This window comes from Gossypium raimondii, chromosome 13, assembly GCF_025698545.1.
Source record: "Gossypium raimondii isolate GPD5lz chromosome 13, ASM2569854v1, whole genome shotgun sequence".
Classification (NCBI taxonomy): Eukaryota; Viridiplantae; Streptophyta; class Magnoliopsida; order Malvales; family Malvaceae; genus Gossypium; species Gossypium raimondii.
In genome coordinates, this window is record NC_068577.1 from 40,730,334 (window position 1) to 40,744,981 (window position 14,648).

Sequence of the window (14,648 nt, forward strand, 5' to 3'; positions counted from 1 at the left end):
CAAAATAAAAAGAAGTTACTTTTTTTTCTCTTCTTTTCCCACCATGAATACTTATGAAAAATATGAGTATTTTTAAAAATATATACTGGTACCGCCCAAAAAAATTATTTAAAAAAAATCGATGATTGACTAATGATGAGTGGCGATGCTGCCAGTGTGTCAGACAGCACCAACAAACACTGTAGATTTCAAGTCATCCTTGTATATAATTTTACTCTTAAATTATTTTTATAATTATTTAATTTGTGTAGATCAGTTTCGAAAAAATGCCTGGGATTTAATTCTCGTAGAGTTTTTGGATTTTTAATATCCGACTTTTGATGTCTTCATAGAGGTGGTTTTGGTGCTATACTAGACCGTCACCCTGTGTCATTTCTTATGCCTTAAAGCTGTAATTTCTATTCAATAAATTCCTTCCTTCCAACCAAAAAACACAAATAAATAAAACTCACACTTTGATCTTTTACACTTATTATACAATGCCCGAATTTGTGTTGACGAACAACCCTCCAAGTCTAACATTTTTATTCAACTCCATAGCTTAAAAATGATACAAGAAAAAAAGCTTGAAATCTAATCAACATGACTTCCTACATTTAACACCTCACATTTAGCCCATTAAGTAACCACATGTTTGCCCTGCACATCAGCATGGACTCCAGATTCTTCACTTTTGTACTAATTATCTCTGCCCACAATTTCACTGGAAAAAAATTGAAATTAATTTTAGCAAAATTGCATTAATTAAAAGTTATCCATTGAAAAAAAAAATCATTACCGGAGTACTCCAGTTAATTGAGCAGCAGTGCCAAAATCGGCTTGTTGTCTTGCCTTGAGGATACTGAACATCAGGCCGAGTCGGATTTGAGTGTTGGCACTGCATCGGATCATTAGATCAATTTCGTCGCGAAGCTGCTTGCATTCTTGTTCGATAGCATTGAATTTTGCTACAACTTGACCTTGCCCTTCTTTGATGCTTTGCTGCACTTTGCTGGTCTTTTTCATATCCATTTTCAACCTTTCAAAACTCTTCATGTATTTTGTTGACTTAATCTTTCTCTAATTCCCAACATAATTCAAAATTTAGAGCAAATTTAAGTAACAAAACGAATATCAATCTCTAATTACTAAATTTTGTATCATAATTTTAAAGCAAAGACATTACCAAAAATAATGAAACTAAAGTTCACAATAAATTTTTTAAAAATTAAGTTGGAAACCCTAAAATTTGTTTTAGTAGAAAAAATTGCATGGCATAAAATTCTTCTTAATGTAATATCAACCATTCAGGGAAATTTTGTCTTTAAAGGATTCTACTTTTACATAAATCTACCTATATGCCATGGATTTTGCATAGATAATTTGCTACATGAAGTTAATATATCAATTTTACATCACATTCCTTAAAATATGTACATAAATTCATTCTAAATCTAAAGTTGAGGATCTTATCAATTTTAGCCAAGACAACAATTTCATGTTTGCTTTAAATTCTTTGGGTAACATGTTACAACCTATGACTGTTGATGATGTGTTAGAACAAGCTGGAAAATATAATGAAGACGAAACACAATTGTAAAAAAGAGTTTAGAGTTCCCTACATACCTTTGGCTTTTTACTCAAAATGAAATGTCGTTTTGACGGCTCCATTGAATACTGAAAACGGGACAACAAAAAGGGACACATCATGTAGTTCTTGCAAACGACGGCCAAAGCCATGAGGAACCTATTTAGTATTTATAGGAGGAGTAAGTCGGTTGTGCATTATTAAAATTCAGCCAGCTTTCCTAACTATGTCCACACACGGCAGCCTTCATTCCTTAATCGCTCGATCACCTAACGATTTCATATTCAGAGCTGGCCTGGGTCGCGCGCGATTTTATTCCTTTTGAAATAAAAAAATGCTTTGCTTAAGGAAACAAGATATCTCACCGATCAAACTTAAATATTTTTTTTTCTAAGTTTAAAACATACCCCAGCAAGTACAAGTAAGAGTTATAAGTCGGTATTTAGGTTGAGTACAAATCCATCTCTTCTCTCAAATTTGAATGTGTTCAAAAACTTTTAAGAAGTTCATACGCAACAGAAAGCCAAGTTTTCTTTGAATTTGAAGAAGAGATGAAAAATAAATGCATGATGACTATTTTTTTCAAAAGACAAAAAAAAAAAAAGTAAACTTCCAGATTATTCTCGTTTAGTTTATAAGGAATTCTTTTTTTCCCCTCTTTTCTTCAAAGAATTTGCAGGTCTTTTACCGAATAAAATGGATAGATAAAAAAATGAAATCTGCATATAATTTTTGCAAAATTAAACTATTTGATGAAGAAATCTAACTGAACAGTCACAGAAATAAACAAAGATTACAAGTATTAATTGAGGAAACTTGAATTCTTACATGAGCGCGTTGTTAATCGAAATCTGGGCATCCATCGGGCTATCTAACACTTACTGGTTCTAGTATCGATGGCCAGAAAATCAGAGATCAGGCATGCGACGTCTGATAAGAAACAGAGAGGAAATCCGAGAAATTAAGAGAAAAATTAACAGAGAAATAAACCAGACCGCAAGACAGCGGTGTAAAAGACCGATCGAAATAGAATACAACTGTAATAGTATTATTATATTTGGTCGAATGAAATAAAATTGTAATAGTATAATAAAAATTTGAAATAATCAGACTACCCTTAACAAAATTTTTTAGATAGATTATTACTATTAAATTTTAATGTGAATATTATTTAATTTTAATAGGATTATTATTAAATATTTTATATTAATTTAATTTAATGTTTTATAATAAATTATATTAAAATATTTTATTTATTTTATTTTATATTTTTGAAATTTGGAAATAATATTTTATATTGAATTATATTAAAATGTTTTTTTTATTTTTTATATTTAACATATTTGATATTAAAGCTCCATCCTAATATAGAAATCTTAAACCCAATTTCCATCATTACTAGAAAAGGACTTTCCACTGAAAATAAACTTTCATAAAATAACTAGATCAACATCAGTAAGAAATATGTGCTATCACGGCTTCAATCTAATTCAAAAATAAACAAATTTTATTTCCAAATTACCTTTCTTAAGCACAGGCAACCAAGAAATCATAAATAGATAAGGTTATATTTATGAGCAAAACTGGTAGGCTTTCTTGATAGCCCTATACATATTCGAAAAGGTCACCTACATCTCAAATTATTTTTCAAACCCCCTTCACTCGAATTCAAGAAAAGAAAAGAATTTAACAACATAAAGCTAAGAAATGATTGCTCCAACCTCTTAAGCTTTATCGATCCCTATGTTAGCAGCTAAATTTCCTTCGAAGCCGTCAAGATCAACATCTGTGGCATCATGAACAACAGACTCAGTAGGCACCTTTGGGATGTACCAGATCTTATTGCCGCCTTGAGAAGGAGATTTCCAGTGGGATAAATCTGGTCTCAAGCTTGAAAGTGATGCCAAAATAGTAGCCCCAGTAACAGTTGATGGATCTCCCGACATATCTAATTGCAAAACCTTTTCTACGAAATTCTGGACCTCTGAACCTTTAAAAGCAACCTCAGTCATAAGCTGCTGAAATATCTAGATTAAGTGGCATTAAATTAAAGAGATAACAAAACAAGCATAGATGCATAAAGCATCACCACTAGAGTAACTTAAAGCACTATAAAACGTCACCAATACTTTCTAAAATGGCTATTCCACTTCCTTCTTGTTGATCATGTGGACAAATTATGAGTACTCATACTGCAATTACATATTAGGGAGTTTATCTCCCAAAAAAAAGGAATATAAAAACAATAGCTTCCCAAACAAAACATTGAAAAAAAAAAGAGAAGAAGAAAGCAAACAGAACCCTAAATCTAAAGAGCTAAAGCATCTAAAGAGAGATAGAATCCAAAATCACATGAGTCAAGTGTCAAATTCCTCGTTGCAGAAGCATTCTTAATTTCGTAACAATCCAACAACCTTAGTGTGTTTTATCTTGCAAAGAAATGGCTTGGTTCTTTAATTGGAAATTATAGTGCCTATTCAATCTAATTGTGAAATTTGATGTGCAAATGGGAACATTAGGATTCTGCGGTTCACAAAAATGCTAAACTCATTACAAATATTATTAGAATTTTGATTTAAGTCAAAACTTAGAAAGATTGCCACTAGTTAGGAAATCTAAATTTAGCAAACATGAAATGCTTAAATATACCGAGAAGATTATGATTGAAAAGATAATATAAGAGAGAATGCTTTATATGTCAACAATCAATTAAACAAATACTAACTACTACAGAAGATAATTTTTCTTTAGAAATGTTTAAACTTACTAGAGCCGACTGTGATGAAAGCTTGCACCAATGTGTACAAGTCTTAGGATTTGGATTCTATTTTTGGCCAATAGTCCATGTAGAGAATGAACTCCTCCCCTTGTCTAAAGCAATTGGCACTGAACCTTTAAAACAACCAAATTCAATTTCAGTCAAAATGACACTCATGAATTGAAAAGAAAAAGCTAAAATGAATGTTTCAAGAATTAAGAATCAAAATCACTCAAACCACACTTGTAAATTCAAGAATCAATAATATCTAAAAACTCAAATGCAAGTCCAAATTAACTAAAATTAAACTCAAATAAACAATATACATATGCCAATAAAAAATAGCTGAAAACAAGAACTAACTATCAACTATAGGTACTGCCACGGTGACAGTAGCTGAAGAAGTCTCGCCCTTCTCGACGTTCATGTCATTGTTGATTGGAGCCTTTCCGTTCCTACAATCGCCGGGATGCACGGTAGGAGACGTGCACATTTCTTGGGAAAGCTTCACCTCTGACACCGGTTTCTCCACATTTTCCACCACATGCAAAACCCAAAAATAGAGAGTCTCTTGATGCATTTTATGCAAAACCTAAGAAGATCTCTTGCTAGTGTTACCAGAATGATAAGCGAAGGTGGAAGGATATTTTTGTCTTCAAAAAAGTGAGAGCTATTACGAGAGGAATTGAATAGGCAATTCAAAGCCCAACCCTCTAAATGAGTATGCAATGTTCATACGTAATAGGATTCGTATGGAATAATTGATTCGACACTTAAATTTCAACCAGGCAAATGTAACACTGTAGTGCGTGGAATAGGGATAGAATGGAATTGTAATAGCCTAATTTTCAGTGGTGACGAAACAGTGGTTTTGGGACCACAAATTTCTGTCACATCGACTCTAATTATTATTTTTAGAATTTTTATAGAGTCATTATAGTCGTATTAAAATTTGGTTTAAAAATATTAACGTTTAGATAGTTAATTAAAAGAAATTGACTAAATTGAAAAAGGTGCAAAATTTAGTAAATCTTGAATTCTATAGACTTAATAGCTTAATTATGGAATAAAAAGGGGCTTAAATAATAATTAGCCCATTTGATTATTAATGAACCATAATGGGTTTTTAAATTGTGGTTTTAAAAGGTTTTAATTAAGGGTAATAAGGTAATTTAGTAAATAAATTAATGTTTAATAAAACAAAAGTCAAAATTATCATCCTTTTCATCTTCTTGCAGAAAACCTAAGGCATTTTTCACCATTTTTGGAAGCTTTACAATCGGTTGAGCATAGAAGCTTGCATGAATTTCCATTTTAATTCAGTTTCCTGTAATTTTTATATTTTTGATATCGTTGCAACTAGGTCCAACTAGCACGTACCTTCGTTTTTTATTCTGTTAAAAATTTTGGAAGTTTCCATTGATGAATATTGAATTTTTTTTATGAATACCAAGTGTTTGGATCTTTGATTATGCTATTTGATGAATTTGTAAAGTGATTTTTGTTAGATTTTGATTTAGGATTATAAATTGTGAAAATGTTAAAATTTTAGGGTTTAATAGTGAATTTGATGTTTATTAGGGACTTTTTTAGGGCCTGGTATATTTGGATAAAATATTGACTTGATAAAAATGGTTAATCTGATGAATTTCGGGTTAAAGGACTAATTTACAAAAATTATAAAAGTTTGGGATAATTGTGTAAATTTAAAAAATAAAAGAATATTAATTGTAAAATGTATTGGAAATGAAATATATGCTAATAAATGAGTAATTTTACATTTTAGATCAAGATCTCGTAGATACTCATGGAAAAGAAAAAATAGCGGAATAGTCTCTGAATTTCTGCAGTTTTTACAATTCAGTCCAGGTAAGTTCGTATGGTTAAAATTTAATATTTATATACATAAGTGATTGGAATTACATGATATAATATATATGTTCCATTTTTGGAAATGAATCATTATCTGAGTTATAATATTGAATTTGATGCTCGATTTGAATTGAACACGGGATAGAGTACATTTGTGTTTTGGTGTATTACGGGAGTTTGGAGTGAAGATGGTATTGGAGGGAGATATTTGTATATTACCCAAGTAAACGGAGGTTTAGCATGTAACACCCCTATGCCCGATCCAACTATATGGACCCGATGTGAGACTATTACATTTGGCGCCAAAGCAACTTTGGCTAGACATTCTATAATTCAATCATTCATACATAGTGTTTTAACTTATTTAACTCAAAAATTATTAATATAAATATCTGAGGTTATTAATGGATGTTTGTTTGCGTTTGGAAATGATTTAAAAATTATTTTTACTTAAAACAGGGGCAAAATATCGATACTTAAAAAAAGTATTGATATTTTATGAAAAGTGTCTATACTGTTAAATAAAAACGATACCAAAATAGCATCTAGAACTCCAAAAATTCAAGTTTTGATGAAGGTATCGATACCTTAAGCCTAGGTATTGATACCTAGGCTTATATCGATACCTACCTCAAAAACAATACCAAAATTGCTCTTTGTTTCTAAAAAAAATTTGATTTTTAGGTCAAGGTATTGATACCTTTTAGCTATGGTGACAAAAAAATAGTTTGGAAAAATTGCTAAAAAGCCCCCTGCACTAATTCAAAGTATTCAAACACTTTCAAATCAATTTAATTACCCTCAAACTCATTAAAATTCACCACAAAATCTATATAATAACATCATATATGATGCATATGTTAAGCTATTATAAATTTCTTTCAAAAGCTTACAAAATATACCATTAGATCACCAAAATAAAAATGTTTCCAATGTTTGAATTTTAGTCCATCTAACATTCACCTATACTAAAAACCTATATACATGCCATACTAACCCCAAAAGTCATACATACAACCTTGCCTCTTGGAATGGTGATGAGATGGGATGCACACGACCTCAATATTAGCCCAACCGGATCTACTTCACCTACGCGTTAGAGAATTAATGCGGTAAGTCTGTGAAAACATAGTAAGTACTTCAAGATTTTTTTTAAAATCTACTATTAATAATAACATAAAAATAAAATTTTATTCATTTTATAGACATATAATTTTCATCAAATTAGTTCCTAAAGTTTAATATATTTTTCTTAAAAATCACACTTACCATTACTTAACGTAACCCAATAATTGATAATAGCCGAATTACAACACTGTAGCCCAATGTAGACTACTTGAACACTTAGGATATGCAGAAATAAATCAATAATGCATTGTTAATGCATATCATATATCACTAAGCACAAAGTGCAAATAACGATAAGCACCGAAGTGCAAAATAATTATGATAAGCACCAAAGGGCAAATTTTACAACGATAATCATCGAAGTACGAAATAATACGATAAGCGCGCTAATTTTTCCTTAATTGTATGTCATCAATATCCCAATAGTTCAAGAATCATCTACATAGGCTTTTCTTATTATTAAATCTTTTTATTCATTCACTTGACAAAAAATAATATAACTTTATATTTTTTACGATTTAGTCCTTATCACAATAATAACAATATAACATGTAAATTCTCTTTATTTTACCATATAAAACACTATAATTTTTACATTACTTTATTTAAACTCACTTTCCACATATTCATAATATAATAACATATTTTAATTTCTTTCAATTTAGTCCTTTTTCATTATCACCACTGTCGAAACTCTTTTTTGAAATCAGCTTTTTATTTTAAAACAAAAGAAGATGGGAGTCGCCACCAATCATTTTTATGAGGTGCGATCGGATCACCTCGCAATTTGATTATTTTACTAAAAGGTTTGACTTAAAACAATGATTTTCGATCTACAAAATTCAAGAAATGGGTTCGGGATTCGGTTACGCACGAGGAAGGATTAGCACCCTCATGACCCCCAAAATTGGTGCCTAGTTGATTAATTGATGTTTTAATGTCTAAAATTAAAAATTTGAAAAGAATTTAAAACACGATCCCTCTTTACATATTATTAAGATATGACTTAACTAAATTAAATTAAATGGAAAAGGCCTTATTTCAAGTTAATCAATAAGGAAGACCATGCCCCGTGAGTTAGGACATGATACATTGAATTCTCAAAAACAAGAATGATCGCCATTTGGTCATTACTTAAATCTCATTTTTATATTTTTAAAATAGATATTCAACGATTTCAGTTTTAGAAAGAGGACATACTCCGTAAGTTAGGTGCACGACTCCTCTAATTCCAAAAATGATGAACATTGTCTTGTTCTTTAAAAAAAAAACATTTCCTATTCATATGGTAAAGCGAACGCAACCCTTTAACGATATGCTTTTCTAATTTATCTAGACCTAGTAATAAAATGGACGAGTATCTTTTAACATGATACTCAATACGTATGTTGGCAAAAATAAAATAACATGGTAGCGGGTAAACAAAGGCGATATTAAAATAATAGGCAAATAAATAAATGAACAAATAAATAAGAAATAAAATAAAGATGCTATGCTAGTGAGTGATAATAATGCAACTACAATGATAAAATGTCAATTTATAATAATAGAGATAATCATAATTTTAATACGAATAATAAAAGTATAATAAATAATAATGATAACAATGATAAAACATAAAAATACATAAAAGAGGAATTTAAATAACATAAATTTTAAATATTTTTAAAAAGGTAAGAAAATAATAAAAATAAAATAAGTCCATAAAGGGTAAAAAAAGATAAACGAATATTTAAATTGAAATTAAAATGAAATTAAAAGCAAAAACTATAAAGAAAAAATAAACAAACAAATAAATGAAGACCTAAAATGAAAAAGCGAAAACAAACAGGGACAAAATGGGAAATTATCCCAATCCTCCGGACACGCAGTCTTTCTCCAGAAGATCAGCGAACCGAGGACCTAATTGAAAGCGAGTTAAAATTGAATAGCATAATTTCTAAAAAGAAAGAATAGTGAAATTAAGACTAAATTAAAATAACTCAAAAGGTAGAAGGACTAAAGTTGAAAATATCCCCTTAAGAAAAACACGCGGATCTTAAGGGTGGTTCGGGTCAGATCTCGGGTCGCGTCAAAATGACGCCGTTTTGGCACCTGAAGCTTAAGCCCAAAACGACGTCGTTTTATGAGGCTATATAATTAAAAAAGTGTTTAAAAAATTTCATTTTTTCAGTTTCTAAAAAAAGAAATCCGAGCTCTCTTTTTTTCTCTCTCAAACATCCTTTAATAGCCTTTGTCGCCCCGCCGTGGTCCACCGTGGCCACCGGTCATCGGCGACGGCGGCCGTCGCCTCTAGTGGCCGGAAAAATGCCCTTTTGCCTTTTTTTTATAAAAAAAACCTTTTAAACATTTTTTAGCCCCGATCTCGAAGGCAAAACCTTCTATTCGCAAAAAAAAAAAAAAAGAAACAAAAAAAGCTTTTGATCCCTTTACAAAACTGGTGCGCACGACCACGCCTTGCTCCGTTGAACTCAAACCAAACCTTAATGGGCTTTAGGTCTTTTTGGTGCCAGAGAAAACTTCTGATGACGGAAGGAGATGAATCGACTCAAGTAAGGAAACGATTACTATCTTTTTCTTTATTATTTTTTCGAAATAAAAAATAAAAAGCTGAAAATCACCTTTGAAATTTTCTTTATATTCTGTCTTTTTTTCTATTGCTTTGTGTATATTTCTCCCCGTAAAAATTAGATTACATGGTGGCCATGGCTTTTATAGTCGAATATGATACACTTTGTTGTTTTTTTTTTTGTTCACCATCGCCCTTGCATCGTTCTTTCCGTTTTTTTGCTTCTGTCCTTGTTCTTTCTTTTTTGCAGGTGTCCTTGGCCGCCGCCGACGACGGACAGACGAGGTGTCAGACCTTGAGCGACAAAACCGTTAGCGAAGTGGAGACGGCGGCACGCAGAAACCCTAAGGTTTCTGACTTTTTTGAAAAAATTTAAGTTTTTGGGCCACTGGGCCTCTTTTTTTGCATTTGGGCTTGTAATATTTTTTTGGCCATTTTGTAATTGTTTTATTTATTTATTGTTTTTTGGGTTTAGTTTGGGTTGATTAGTTTGGGCCTTTTATTTGTTTGTAATTCGGGCCCGAGCAAAATTGGGCTATTACAACCACAAGACATCATATAATGGTACACCAAAGCCAACATTTATAACATTTACATTATTTACCCCTACTAAATACTTACTATGATATCATTAATTTAGTAATTAACTACTTAATTAACATAATTATCTAATTAACATAACTTAAACAAAATTACTACTTGAAGTACTTACAACCAAAATTTGGATGATGAGTTTTTCTTCTCTTTTACTGGCCACTTTTTTTCCTTTCTTTTCACTTTTGTCCTCAAACTTCTTCTCTTTTCCTTTAATTTCATAACAACATATAACATTTATAAGTTAAAACTAAAAATCAAATAACTTTTCTGTACTAGATTATGAAAATAAACATGTATGCTATGAGAATTTTCATCATCCTTACCTTTTTTGAAAACCCAAAACCCTAACTCATGTATTTCTCTCTTTTAACTCATCTATGGAAGTTTACTCATGAAATAAAGTTGCTCACTAGTCTTCTTTTTAGATTTTACTAAAGAAATTTCAAAGAAAAATGAAAGTTTGGAGCTTAGATGGTTCAACAATGGAGGAAGGACATGGAAGGAAATAAAAGAAAAGTTGGATAGATTTTAGGGGGGGTGAGTGACAGTTGGTATGTTGGAAAAGATGATATCTTTCATCTTTCCTCCACTTTTGTACACATTTCCACTAAAAATATCTCACTTTTTTTTTATTAAATGGTCAATTTGCTAATAAGTCATCAAGCCATCCATGTTTGCACTTTTACCCATCATCATTACACCTTAAAATATCTACTTGGCTATTTACTATTTTATCCCAACTCATCTTTTATAATTCCTAGAATGACTCATACTTCACTTAGTTAAATTTCTTTTTAGTCCTTCCTTCCTTTCTACTACCACTATGTATCTCCTAACTTTCTAAATTCCTACTTCCACCACAACAATTTTTATACTCTTTCAATTTAGTCTAAGCTTCTATTTAAATCTTTTCTATCTCGAAAATATTTTCTAATCTCCTATCAAGTCTAAATACTTTCTAATTTAATACTAAAAATCTCTATTTAGTAAATTTTAAAATTTCTCCACTATTTTCTGACCCGGTCCATCACTGTACCTAACTCCAAGTCAAAATGTGGTCGTTACACAGCATTTGTTGCGAACTCTCGCGTTATACTTTCTGTTTGGCGTGATTCGAATGGATCAACTCTTATGAGCTTCTGTTGGCATGTTTCAAGTGGACCAGCTCTTATGAGCTTCTGTTTGGCATATTTACGTTGGATAAGCTCTTATGAGCTTCTGTCTGGTGTGTTCGGTCTATCTAATGATGTACTCTTACCCGTAAGTCATTCTTCGAATGGAAAATCTCGGTAAGGTAATCTGTTTAATGAATTTGAAAGATATGTTACTTATTCCATATTGATCTGAACATAGATGAATTTATCGATTGAAATTGTGAATGACAGAAGTTCTCATGAATGATTATTATTGTTAGAATTATTATAATTAGTTTGGTAAGATTTATCGTTTAATACGTCAAACTTACTAAGCTTCATTAAGCTTACTTATGTTGTTTAATGTCATTGTAGATTCTTGGAAGGTTGGACGATCAGATCAACACTCAAGTCACACTATCCAGCTCATCTCGGTAGTTTTTGGAACGTTTAATTCAGATTATATGGCATGTATAGGCTCTTGTGTGGTTTTGGTTATTGTTTGACTTATGTAAATATTATGAATGATATTTTGTGTAAATAACCAACTTACATATTACATGAGAATGAGGTATAATTTTTATGCTAGTCTGAATGGTATATATAAATGAAATGTTGTTATTGTGGTACCTTTTATAGGTATTTTGATTAGGTATTGCTTGAAAGAATCGATGAATTGAATTGATGTTTATTTTGATGTATAATTGTATATACTTGTGGTACCAATGAAGGTACATTGGTTAGGCACTTATTAGGTTGGTTTTGGTGTGTTTTTTGGCTCGATTAATGTCATTTTGAGTTGGTATTTTGGTTGGTATTTGAGTTTTTTAAGGTCCAAGCAAACTTGAAAATGGTAAACTTGTGTTTTAAAGTTCATTTTAGGGATACACGGCCTGAGACACGGACGTGTGTCTCAGCCATGTGTGACACACGACCATGCGACATGACCGTGTGTCCCCTATAGGTTCAAGGCATGCAAGTCAGACAGTTACACGGCCTAGCACACGGGCGTGTGAGGCCATTTCGAGGGTTACACGACTTGGTACACGGGCGTGTGGCTTGGCCGTGTGACCCAAGTCAGTGAGGTACATGAGCATGAACACCGGCTAGGACACGGTCGTGTGTCCCTATTTCGAATGTCCACACGACTGCGTGACCCTTACAGTCCAAATTTTTTGACTTTTTCCTAAAATTTTCAAATATTTTCGATTTTGTCTCGAACTATTTCTATAGTATTTTTAGGGCCTCGAGGGCTCCATTAAGGGACATTATGAATGAAATTAGATTATGTTTGCATTGATGTATGAATTGAATGGTTTACTATTCCATTGGTCCAGTCTGAATTGAATAATTTTCAAAAATTATTTGTATGAGATGAGATTTGAATTCACACAAATTATTGAATTAGTATTTAATCAAAACTTTATTTAAATATTATATTTTTTATTTTAATATCTACAATTTACTATATTCATCTATGTTAATTTAAATTTGTGTATGCATGTAATAAGATTCATAGTATGTAATAAATTTTTATTACATCCAATGTAGAAAAATACAAAAAAAAAGGGTTAACAATCATTTCATTACTATTGTTATATTTTAACAAATTGAATACCTAATTGAGTGACTTAATAAAATATTTTGAAATTTTGAAAGATTTTACAACCAAAATTAAAGAAAATAAAACAATATATATTATTAAAGTCATATTAATAATTTAATTTTCATTTATTATTTTCCTTATTTAGTCACTCTCTTCACTCCTTTTATCTCAAGTTATTTCACTATTATTATCATTATTATTATTTACTTTTTTCTATTATAAATATATTATTTTCCATTATTTTTATTTTAAATATATCTTTATACTAATTTTCCCAACTCAAGTGAGTATATATAAGATTAATATATGTTTATAACAAATTTTCATTTATAATAACAACATCCATAATTATATTTTATTAAATAAAATAACATTAATTAAAATATTATTTCAATAAAATAATTAAATTTCTCAAGAAATATATTAATTATATTTTATTAACTACAATCTTCAATGAGTCGAATTAAATATATCAATTTAAGAAACTATTAAGTTCCCTAACTAAATATTCTACTATGAATTTGGAACATCGTAAACTTATGAATTGATTACTTGAAATTAGTAACTTATTATAAATTAATTAATTTTATTTCATAACTCATATTGATTAATTGAACTTGTTAGATTTAAGAACTTTATAATTAATTACGTGAAAGAATGTAAAAGAAAAGATGCATAAAAGCAATAATATATGCACATGTTATATGTCTTTTAATTTTGTTGATTTGATTCTTACTTTCTTTCTTTTTTGAAAATAATTCTCGCTTTCTTTATTTGTTAAAAATTCATTACATGAATTCTATGGTATTTTTACAACAGTTATCTCTCTATAACAAGTAAAATCTAGACAAACAAATGATGCTGTTATACAGAGTGTTGATTGCATATCTATACTCTATAAAAAATAGTTGCTTCAAATTACATTTTAGTCACTTATATTTGAAATATTACATTTTAGTATCTTATGTTATCGTTGTGTTACGAAGTGGACACTCTACCGTTAAACTCCGTTACCTCCCTAACAGTAGCCTACATGGTAGTCCAAATGGATTTTAAATGCCAACTTAGATATCTAATGCTGAGATGAAAATATGTTTTAATTAAATAAATTTAATTTAGATTGTCACGTAGGATATCTAAGTTGGTATTTAAAACCCATTTAGATTGCCACATAGAACTGCTGTTAGGGAGTTAACGAAGCTTAATGGTAGACTGACTACTTTGTAATAAAATAATAATGTAAGTGATTTAAATATAAAATTTTAAACATAAATAATTAAAATATAGTATGAGACAAATAAAAGTGATTATTTTGTAGTTAAAAAAAAAAACTCCCCCTGCATGTGACAACGGTCAAAATGAAATACAGTGCCATTTTACACTCTTCACATTTAGTTTAGATAAACCCTCAACCCCCC

General features: G+C 30.4%; 1 protein-coding gene across 1 annotated transcript; it reads right to left on the reverse strand.

Moving 5' to 3' along the window:
* Positions 1-256: 256 nt before the first annotated feature.
* Positions 257-3,436, reverse strand: LOC105784524 (uncharacterized). The gene is made up of 5 exons (XM_012610430.2): positions 3,289-3,436; positions 2,396-2,497; positions 1,606-1,885; positions 779-1,059; positions 257-703 (listed from the first exon to the last, which is right to left on the reverse strand). Exons 3-5 carry the CDS (start codon positions 1,717-1,719, stop codon positions 679-681), a joined length of 420 nt encoding a protein of 139 aa, XP_012465884.1. The 5' UTR covers positions 1,720-1,885; positions 2,396-2,497; positions 3,289-3,436; the 3' UTR covers positions 257-678.
* Positions 3,437-14,648: the final 11,212 nt, after the last annotated feature.

What these genes read in the sequence shown, in the direction of transcription:
- LOC105784524 (XM_012610430.2), bottom strand. Translation starts at nt 1,719, where the DNA reads ATGGCTTTGGCCGTCGTTTGCAAGAACTACATGATGTGTCCCTTTTTG. An exon ending in TTTTGAGTAAAAAGCCAAAG is followed by an intron (nt 1,060 to 1,605) that starts GTATGTAGGGAA and finishes GTTGGGAATTAG; the next exon opens with AGAAAGATTAAGTCAACAAA. An exon ending in CAATTAACTGGAGTACTCCG is followed by an intron (nt 704 to 778) that starts GTAATGATTTTT and finishes ATTTTTTTCCAG; the next exon opens with TGAAATTGTGGGCAGAGATA.